The 11,240-nt window shown below is 36.4% G+C and overlaps 1 protein-coding gene, 1 non-coding gene and 1 pseudogene across 2 annotated transcripts; 2 read left to right on the top strand and 1 right to left on the bottom strand.

The window, feature by feature from the left end:
* Nucleotides 1–1,319: 1,319 nt before the first annotated feature.
* LOC113280635 (F-box protein CPR1-like) lies at nucleotides 1,320–2,612 on the top strand. Its single transcript, XM_026529237.1, has one exon. The coding sequence runs from the start codon at nucleotides 1,320–1,322 to the stop codon at nucleotides 2,610–2,612; it is 1,293 nt and encodes a 430-aa protein (XP_026385022.1).
* Nucleotides 2,613–4,344: 1,732 nt separating this feature from the next.
* Nucleotides 4,345–5,699, bottom strand: LOC113280634 (annotated as a pseudogene).
* Nucleotides 5,700–5,950: 251 nt separating this feature from the next.
* LOC113284955 lies at nucleotides 5,951–6,060 on the top strand. The gene has a single exon (XR_003328478.1). It is a non-coding gene; the product is annotated as a small nucleolar RNA Z279/snoR105/snoR108 (small nucleolar RNA).
* Nucleotides 6,061–11,240: the final 5,180 nt, after the last annotated feature.

Genomic DNA, 11,240 nt, shown 5'->3' with positions numbered 1-11,240 from the left:
TCCCATCAATTTTGTAAGTAAAATTCGTTTTCTTACCGTATAGTATGCAGAAAATTTTATGTCCCGAATCCATATCTCAAAAACAAATTATATACGTATGTACGTCGTTCTAATTTATAGTCGAATCATGAACTGTTGACTGGATTTTTGACCAGATTTGACCGTTTATGAATCTGAATAATACTCGTACGTTTGTAACAATTGTCGTTAGGGATGAAACACGAAATCCTCAAGTTATTCTGAGATGCCACACTGTTGTTGTCGGCTCTTGACATTAATGTGCACAATTCCTTCTCTGATATTAATGTATCCGGGATGGGGTTTATGATGCCATCCCAGAAGTGATAAGCTTATATACCATATGAACTTTCATATTCATCAAAAGATTCTTTCTTTTTTTATGAATATCAGAACAAAATTTATCCGATCCCAAAGCATATCAGCTCTGACTCCGTCCCTGCACCCCTAAGCTACATGCATAAATAAATAACTAGGCAAGCATACACATAGATAGAGAGGGAGGATCCCTCATACTTCTATATTCACACTATCTCACATTTTGGGAACTATTTTTCGTACAAAAACCAAACGGTAGCGTATTTGACGCTAATATTTTGGGGATATGTTTGTCTTACAATCTACACACCCATAAAAAATGAGCAAATTTCGAAACATATAGCTCCACAGTTTACCATTTTGAAAATCAACAGTCGAATATCAACGAATTTTCAGTGGTTAAAATTAAGATCGGTAGATGGTGAGGTTTAGAATTTCGGAATAAGCTCATTTTTTGTGGATTTGTAGAGCTTTGTTAGACAAGCATATTCCCAAAATATTAGCTTCAACAACTCTACCATTTATATTTTATCGAGAAAAATATTTATTAAAGTGTGAGATAGTGTGAATATAGAAGTGGGAAGGATCCTCCCTAATAAATAAAAGATTATTCTCGCACCTTGATTAATCTATCTTTAACATGATTTATATGTGTTGATACCAAGATCAGGCGGGATACCATTTGAACGATCCGACGGCCATGATTGCTCAATATTTCTTTGTCTAAAATCTGAGTGATGTAAACGAAGTGGAAGTAAAAGTTCCAAATGAGATTGGAATTAAAACAGGAATCATCTCGGTCTCCCCACCCCCACCCCCACACACTTTCACTCATTGGGTTCTCTATTCAAGAAATCAGTGTTCCTTCGAAACCCTAGGTTTTTTTCTTCTTCGTACTACAACATTTTATGTATTGAGTTCTCCAGATTTCCTGCATAAGAAGGTGAAGATCAGCTTAATCAGGGGGGAAATCAAAAGCACAAATGGCTTATAGACGTAAAAGTGGTTTTCTATGGAAAAAATCTGGTGGTGGAAGAGCAACACCAACAGTAATGACAACCATTCCAGAAGAGATATACTATGAAATCCTCTTAAGATTACCAGTGAAATCACTGTTAGCTTGTAAATGTGTTTGCAAGAATTGGTATGCCCTAATCTCAACTTCTAATTTCGTTAAATTGCACCAGAAACTTACTATCCAGAAAAATAACCCTATGCTCATGCTTAAAGTTAATGGAATCACTCAGTTATACTCCATAGATTATGATTCATTACCATCATCATCAGTATGTGAAATTAAAGATTATGATATTGAAATAGATCATCCATTCAAGTCATATTATTGTGTTGGATTCTCGGGTTCATGTAATGGTATAATTTGCACATGGTTGATTGATTGGAGTGATGATTGGGATGTATTCTGTCTTTGGAACCCAGCCACAAGAGAATATAAAGAATTGCCCAAATCACCAATTGAAATTAGTATAGACAATGTTTGCGTACATGGTTTTGGTTATGATAACAAGACTGATAATTACAAGTTGGTAGTAGGTAGAGAAGCTAATGGAAGCAAGGATAGTACTCTAGTGCAAGTCTATACTTTAGCATCGAACTCATGGAAAATCGGTCAAACTGTTAATTATCATTTTTTTCATTTTCAAACATCTGGGGTGCTTGTTAATGGAAACCTTCATTGGTTAGCGCCAGGTCAAAACAACTGTTTATTACTCTCTTTGGATATTGCTGATGAGAGTTTCAAAGAAATGCAACTACCAAGACATATCCTGGAGATGGAGATGAATAAGGATTTGTGTATAGGTGTGTTGCAAGAGTGCCTTTGCTTACTTGTTAGCTCAGATGTTAATGGTGTTAAGGCTCATTCTGAAGTATGGGAGATGCTTGATTATGGGATTCAGGAATCCTGGACTAAGCGTTATGTCATGGCCCATGAAAGTATTATCAATGACCACAAATATTTTAGGCTTGTGCGGTCTTTGAAGAACGAAGAGATTCTACTCTTGACTGGCAATATTCTAGTTTTGTATGAACCAAAGCATCGAAAGGCTAGAGAATTAAAAATCAACAATTTTCTATTCAAGAACGCCGAGACTTATTTTGAAAGCTTAGTTTCTCTAAACTCTGGTACTTATGTTGGTGGAGAACTTGAGAAGACGGGTGAAGAATCAATAGATTGGCAAAAATTAAGTGATTATGTTTTTTACTTTGTGGTATTGGTATTTTTACTGGCACATATCTATGTACTTTTTTTTAACTGAATTATGAAAGGGTATTAAAGTTTGAGACTATAAAGTTATGGTGCTGCATTTCGGTTCTCATATTCTATGTCTTAAAGCCTTAATATATACCATGTTACTGGAATGAAATTTACGCGTTGCATCCAATCTAGAGCAGTATTTCTTCCTGTATAGACTGTTTTGCAATTTAAGTTCTAGTTGATTTTTAAAGCAGTTAATCGTTTCAATATCCTTTTAAGCGTTGAAACTTAGACTCGTGTTTCTTTTCTTCATTTCCCTCTCATTTTATATCATCTTATAGTAGTTTTACTTAGCTGCAAGGAGAATCCACAATTTAATGAGAAATATGTACTTAGCTTCCCTCCGTAACCTTACTATAATTGGTTTGTGCTCAGCAGGGGCTCTGGAAACTGGAAAGGTAACTCATCTTTCTCTCTTCTTCTCTGTCTATTAAGTTTTTGAACATGTATCCTTCTTATGACATATCTATTAGTAAATTGGGACTTCAAACTAGCCAAGATATGAAGTAAACAATTCTGATGTTGGATTCTTTGTACTAAGCTGTATGATTCACATAAAACTTAAATTCTTAAATGTATGGTTTAGGATGAAATTTGGTTATTGTCTAGATTGTAATTTGTTGTTTATCAATGTTTATCTATCCATAATTAAACTTTCTAATACAGAATGCTTTATAGAATGATTAGTTGTGAAATCGGTTCTCCGATCTTTCTTTTTATCCTTAATGGTTCACATCATAATAGTGTGGTTACTTGGCAATTTGGCATTACCATTTCTTGAACAGAGAATTATGAGTCCTTAGTTTTTTACTTAAACACCAGTACTTGCATGGGACGACTAATGAAGAATAACACCAAATCAGTTGAAACATTAGATTCCCACCAAGTTCAGGTCTTCCTTAAGTTATGTGGGATATTCTTCCTTACTATGATGTCCTTCTGGGCACCGTGTGTTTATTATGGATTAGAGCTAAAAGATCTATTCTGTTGTGAAACCATCTGCTGTTTTAATTAGCTTATGAAAATATTTTTGAGTTTAAATTGATCTTGTTAAATGTTTGTTGAATCTGGAGGGACCTAAATTTTATGCAGTGTTATTTTACTCTTTACAAGAACCAGTAGGTATATCCCAAGATGAGTTCAGTTGATATGTTTAATTCTAAAGCTTCTTAGTAGATACTTGAAAATGTGATATTATATCTTTGTATCCTCATTGGTCGAGAATTGCTAGTTGCAGTTGCACACATGTAGCTGAATACAGAACGATACTTTTGTTTCTGATGTGAAATTGCCGGGAGTTGCAATATTTTCATCATGTTGGTCATTATGTTAGCTTCGGAAAAAAGTGATCAAACAAGGGACTATCTACATGAGTATCAATATGTAGGTCTTTATATGTCCAGAGTATGTATGTCTGACGGCTGTGCATACCATTATATTGGCATCTGGCAGACCGAACTAGTAACATTTTCGTTCATTTAGACATGGAAATAGTTACAGCTGACTGTAGAAAAAGTTGCATCTGACAGGAACCATTGCGGTGAATATAGCTTTACTAACTCAGTTCTGTAATGCCAATTTACTTATTTCTGGTGGGCTTGCACTAAAGTGTTTAAGACTTTTAAGTAAAATACAAAAACCGAATTATATTCATAGTGTATACAAAAGAAGATTACATCAATAAAAATGTCAAAATAGTTCAATTTTAATTACATGAATTATTCCAAACTGCCTTACAGCTCTCCTGGGAACGAACTTCCAGTACTGCCAGATGCGGATCCATTTTGTGAACTGGTTACTCCTCGAGCTTTCTTCATTTGTCTAATCTTGAAAAGATTTGTTTGAAGTGGTTGGCTTTGAGCCGGGGCTTCATCATTTTGTTGCCTGTCCATGTCTTTTCTCTTAACCCCTGGATGGATTTGTTTAGTTAATTTGACAGGCACACCACCTGGGTTGGGCGCGACTTGTTTGCACCAGAAGGATCACTCATGATAGGTCCGGGGGCTAATTTCCTTACTAAAGGAACATTACTCTGCAGTAATATAGATAATACTATGTCCACATCTGGCGCAGGCCCATCAACAGAGGGCAAGTTTCTAACAAATGCTGCCAAAGCTGGAGGAAGGACTTCCAGAATTTCATTAAGTGATTCTGTTGTCCCAGTCCCTCGAACTAAAGGTGCAGCAGGAGCAGTATGGAGTTTGAAGCAGCTGGGAGTTCTGTGGTGTTAGGAAGTAATGCAGCATCTTGCTTTTGCCGGGAGTCGTAAACAATCATCCGGGAAGTATCTGGGTAATTCACCTTAACAGATGTTCTGGATGTTTTTGCATCATTGACACCATCAGTTAGAACTGACTTTTCTGCCTTCTTATTGATGTTTTTCACGAGCCACTCTTGACGCGCCAAATAATCCAGGTCTTTATAGGAGCATGGCCAGAGACCCATAAAACTGTACCTTGACACAACATCATTAAACAACCCTCTGATGCAAGGATCTGTCTTCCCCTGTTCAAGAAAGAGCTTCTTTCCTCCTTTGCTCTAGTTTCAAAGTACTGGCCAGATTGCCATACGCTTGCTCAAACTGGGTGTACTGCTTCCAGACCTCTATAGATTTCTCTGGTGGGTGCGAGTTCAAGGCCCTCTCAAACAAGCACGGACATTCCTATCATCATTTAAACTGCAGAAGAAATCTGCATATTCGAGAATGTATTCAGGATCATGCATAAATCTTTTCCTACCAGCTTCAAAGACATTGTGTGCCAACTATGGATCCTTGTCCTGACAAAATGCAATCATTGCATAAGCAACGAAGACATGATACGTGCAATTTGGGAATTTACGAGCATCTATGAAGTACTTGGGAGCTGCTTCAATTCCTTCAGTTCTCAGAAAACGGATACATAGTATGTGTTCCAGTGCACTTGCATTCACCCCATCCCCCAGAAGGCTCTCGTAAATTTTCTTAGCAGGCTGAATAATTCTGTCCATTTAAATCTAAAGAGAGTGAGCTCTTAACAAGAATCTCTGCACACGGTTTTACCAGTACAATTTTTGTGCTGGTGGTGGTTTCTTTTACCTAGTGCAAATTTCCTTTTTCACCTAGTAGAAATTTTTGGATCACTTCAGCCATCCATCAAACTTGTGGTTACCAAATGCATTAGAATCGTAATGTTAGTCGAAACAATTCAAGAAGAAAGCAACTTGAAATGTTGATTCGCTATATCAGAGATAACGTTAATAGTCCCACATTGGCGAGTACAAAGGGGCAAGTGTCAAAATGAGAGTTATAAATAAGGATGGAGAATGGCGTTGTTAAGTATGATCCTTCAGGCAGATAATGGGATATGATGAGTGGTCAAAACTCACCTAATTCTATGTGAGAATTGGGTGTCCAGCCTAAGCCTGGTTACGACAATATGGGCACTCCCATTTGTTACCAATCTTATCCCTACCAACCTTTTAAAGCTTAAATCAAGAATCCTATTAAATGTGGAATGAAGGGGGAGGAAAAGCTCCGATGATCGGGCGATAAATGAGTTAACCCAGTAAACGGGCCATTGTTTTAAAATCGTTGTCTTTCTCCATTGTTTTAAAATTTTAAAATCGTTGTCTTTTTCCATTGGTTTGAAATTTTTTCGGGCGATAAATGAGTTAACCCAGTAAACAAAAATCGTTGTCTTTTTCCATTGTTTTCCCTTCTCATGATTTAAATCTTGCTTCCCATTTCTGCTTTCTTGCATTGTTCTACTCCTTGAGATGAATTGTTATCACTAATCCTTTTAGTTTTCGTTTTTTGATCTGTTGGTTTATAAGTTTCCTGTTTTTAAGTTTATATCTGGACTTCCTCTAGTTTACTTTATATCATTGCTTTTTTAGTCTCCTCTTTAATGGATATCTAATCTTCTTTCGCAGGGTTTCTCATTCTTTATCATCGTAGGTATCCAGTATGGATCCCCCTGGTTCTATTGGCTTCTTCTGTTATCCTTATTGATTCAATCAACTATAACATCATCGGTTTCGACAACAGTTTTGTAATCCATCAGTCTCAGGATGGTTCACAACAGTATGTTCCAATATTCTAATCAAGTTAATCATGTGTATGATCATTTGGGTTTTCGTAATCATGTTCAGCTCAAATCGGTTTAGATCGAGTCACCATTATCACAACCAAAATTTGAATTTTGAATTTTCAAGCACTCCTTTTTCACGGCGCGGAGAAATCTCATTCAAACTAGCTGTCATCCGTCTTTTTCTCGGTTGACCATGCAACCATTCAAGGAAGCAAAATTTCCTGTGTGCATATCTGTTATTCTGTTATTCTCCATTGATAACAGTAAGATATGCAATTATGATTATATTATATCCCATCTTTTCAGTATTAAAAGGAATTCGTCAGTTGAAGAGAAACCCTACTTTTTCCTTTTGATTTACTTACTCAAAAGCCTTAGAGAAATGACATCTACCTCCAATAACCAAGTTACTGCCATCACTACCAAGATGCAAAACTCCACTATTCGTGATCTTTATGCCAGACAGATGAGAAGAACCTTAGGTTCCAAGCAAACAATTATAGTTGAAGCCTCTAGTGAATGGAAAAACACTTTAATCGAGAAACTTTTCTCTAAAGATGCTATTGATACTGATGATGTGAGAAAGGCCACAATCTCCCTTTGGAAAAGATACAAAGTGAAAGAAGTCAGAGGAGTTGATAGAAATATTTTTCTCTTCAAGTTCCACACTGAAGACACTATGAACACTATTCTCAAAAAAGGTCCATGGAATGTTCTTAAGTGTCTCCTTAACCTTAAGATTTATGATCCCTCCATCAGTGTTCAAGATCAGAAATTTACTCATCAAGAATGGAATATACAATTCCAACATCTCCTATTAGAACATCATTCTCCTACAGTGAGAAATGGCATCTACCTCCAATAACCAAGTTACTGCCATCACTACCAAGATGCAAAACTCCACTATTCGTGATCTTTGTGCCAGACAGATGATAAGAACCTTAGGTTCCAAGCAAACAATTATAGCTGAAGCCTCTAGTGAATGGAAAAACACTTTAATCGGGAAACTTTTCTCTAAAGATGCTATTGATACTGATGATGTGAGAAAGTCCACAATCTCCCTTTGGAAAAGATACAAAAGTGAAAGAAGTCAGAGGAGTTGATAGAAATATTTTTCTCTTCAAGTTCCACACTGAAGACACTATGGACACTATTCTCAAAAAAGGTCCATGGAATGTTCTTAAGTGTCTCCTTAACCTTCAGATTTATGATCCCTCCATCAGTGTTCAAGATCAGAAATTTACTCATCAAAAATGGAATATACAATTCCAACATCTCCTATTAGAACATCATTCTCCTACAATGAGAAATGGCATCTACCTCCAATAACCAAGTTACTGCCATCACTACCAAGATGCAAAACTCCACTATTCGTGATCTTTGTGCCAGACAGATGAGAAGAACCTTAGTGTCCAAGCAAACAATTATAGCTGAAGCCTCTAGTGAATGGAAAAACACTTTAATCAGGAAACTTTTCTCTAAAGATGCTATTGATACTGATGATGTGAGAAAGGCCACAATCTCCCTTTGGAAAAGATACAAAGTGAAAGAAGTCAGAGGAGTTGATAGAAATATTTTTCTCTTCAAGTTCCACACTGAAGACACTATGAACACTATTCTCAAAAAAGGTCCATGGAATGTTCTTAAGTGTCTCCTTAACCTTAAGATTTATGATCCCTCCATCAGTGTTCAAGATCAGAAATTTACTCATCAAGAATGGAATACACAATTACAACATCTCCTATTAGAACATCATTCTCCTACAATGGTAAATGATGTGATTAATGAACTCGGTGACAAGATTTGGTTAGTTCCAGAAAAATGTAGACCAGGACCAGGTGGTGAAATCACAGCAAGAGCCAAGATTGATTTATCGAAGCCACTTCACAGAGGGGGATGGTGGAACACTGCTGCAGGTGGAGTTGCATGGGTACACTACCATTGGGAGAGACAATCCCATACTTTATGCAAGAAATGTTTTGTTTTTGATCATAACGATGATGAATGTGATAACATAGCTGAAGATTTGAGAATTCAGAGGTACACTAATGAGGAATATATTGCTCATATCCAAGAATTGACCCAAGCTTATGGCGTGGAGATAATTGAAGACCTAGACCTTCTGGTGCAGAGGATTTATGAAGCCAGTCAAAATCTATTAGCTAAAAATGCTTCTGAAGAGATAGATGAAGGCAGGAAACTAAAAAGATCTAGAAACAATGATTCAGATAATGCAGAGTCAGATGAAGGTGAGCAAGATGACATGTTACAAAACCAAAAAAAGAATGCTGGGAAGGAACCATCTCCTAATGAGACTGATGAGATGGAACATGATCTGATTGAAGAGGGTGAGTTAGCTGAAAAGGAGAATCTCCATGATACTGATGAGAACCCTGCTGTTAAGGTATTACTTTCTCTTCACTAGTTTTTTAAATTTGATTTTCTAAAACTTCATCTCTTGAATTGTTTTACAAATTTTTTTTTGTTGATTGTACTGTTCCTCTTTCTTATATCAGTATGAGAGTTTTAAGTTGGAACTGTCAAGGTTTTCTTGGTAAAGATACCAGAGATCATTTACAACATCTTAATAAGTTACACTCCCCTGATATAATCTTTTTATCTGAGACTAAAATCAATGATGACAGAGTTCTCAAACTTTCTAGTTCTCTAGGGTTCCCTAATAAATTTTATGTTCCTTCAATTGGTTTAGCTGGTGGCCTTCTGCTTCTTTGGAAGGATGGTTTTTCTCTATATTTAGTTGGTTCAACTGATAAAATGATTCATGCTATTGTTTCCAACGATCCTAGTAAAGGAGAATGGTTTCTCTCCTGTGTCTATGGAACTTCCTATAAAAAGGAACAACCAGAACAATGGTCTTATATTTTAGATCTCAGTAAGTCTGTTAAAATCCCTTGGGTTCTCATTGGTGACTTAAATCTTACTTTATCTCCCGATGATAGAAACTCTCAGACCCCTAGCTCTATACCTCATGAAGTTCTAGATGCCATTAATAAATCAGGATTAGTCGATCTTAGATTCAGTGGTAATCCTTATACTTGGTCTAGCAATAAACATGCTACTGGTCAGTATAAATCTAGAATTGATAGAGCTTTAATCAACAATGATTGGACCCTAGCTTTACCAGATGCTTTACTTACTCATTTGGCCCAACGTGGTTCATACCATTGTCCTATTCTTTTAGACTTGTATAAATCTAATAGAGGGTCTGGTAAAAACTGGAAGTTATGGGAGCATTGGCTCCAAAATAATCAATGTCATGAGGAAATTAAAAAGGCTTGGTCTGCTTGTTTTCATGGTTCTAATGCGTTTGTTCTTTCTAATAAGCTTTCAAATACTAGACATATTTTGTCTAATTGGAGCAAAGCTACTTTTGGTGATATTGAAGGTAGGATTATAAATCTTCAATCCAATATTACTCAACTACAAGGTTCTGACAACAATGGAAGCAATACAGATGAGATTATCAAGCTTGAGAAGGAAATCAGTTCTCTTAATGATATACTCACAAGTTCAAACAGGCAAAAGGCCAAAGATCATTACTTAATAACATGGATAAAAATTCCAAGTATTTCCATGCGAGATCCAATAGAAGAAAGGCTAGAAACAGAATTGACGCGCTTCTTTCTCCAAATGGAACTTGGTGCTCTGACAAAGGATCTATGGAGAATCTTCTTCGAAATCATTTTCAGAAGATCATGTCTAATTCTACCCCAACAGATATCTATTATTTCTTGGAGCATACTCCTTCTCTCATCACTGATGCCGACAACCAAGAATTAGAGGCAGCCCCTACAGATGAAGAAATATACAAATCCCTAATGACAATGGATCCTTGGATAAGTCCAGGTCCGGACGGTTTTCCACCCGGGTTCTATCAAACACAATGGGAGACTATTAAGGGTGATGTTTGTAATATGGTGCAGTCCTTCTTTCATTCAAGTTTTATTCTCAAAGAGCTCAATAAAACCAGGATTTCTCTCATCCCTAAAATTAAATCTCCAAGCAGACCAGAGGATTTTAGACCCATTGCTTTATGCAATACAGTCTATAAGATCATATCCAAAGTGATCTCTCTTAGAATGAATAAGCATATTACAAGATTAATTTCTCCTATTCAAGCTGCATATGTTCCAGGGAGATTAATTTATGAGAATGTGTGTCTAGTTCAAGAGATTGTACAAGCTATGAAGAGGAAGGAAGGAAGAACTGGTCACTTATCCCTAAAGATGGATATGTCGAAGGCATTTGATAGATTAAAGTGGAGTTTTTTGATTGATGTCTTAAAACAGTGTAGGATCAGAATCTCGCAACGATAATATTTCAGCGAAATTATCAACAACACAATACAACAGTGTCGCAGAACAATTCCAGGAAGAATATAATAAATGACGTCAGCTAAGATCACGAGAAAGATGTGATAGTCCTGCGAAAATTAGAGAGCTTGCGAAATTAATATTTGTAAGGTTACGAGAATGTCACATCTTACCCGAAAATAAATGACAGATTAGCTGTCATCCACTATGTAATTCCCTATAAAT

This window comes from Papaver somniferum, chromosome 5 (genome assembly GCF_003573695.1).
Source record: "Papaver somniferum cultivar HN1 chromosome 5, ASM357369v1, whole genome shotgun sequence".
NCBI classification, from domain to species: domain Eukaryota; kingdom Viridiplantae; phylum Streptophyta; class Magnoliopsida; order Ranunculales; family Papaveraceae; genus Papaver; species Papaver somniferum.
This window is presented reverse-complemented; position numbering and strand designations above follow the sequence as displayed.

Bases quoted from the DNA above. Each gene is read 5' to 3' on its own strand.
- LOC113280635 (XM_026529237.1), top strand. From the start codon at position 1,320: ATGGCTTATAGACGTAAAAGTGGTTTTCTATGGAAAAAATCTGGTGGT.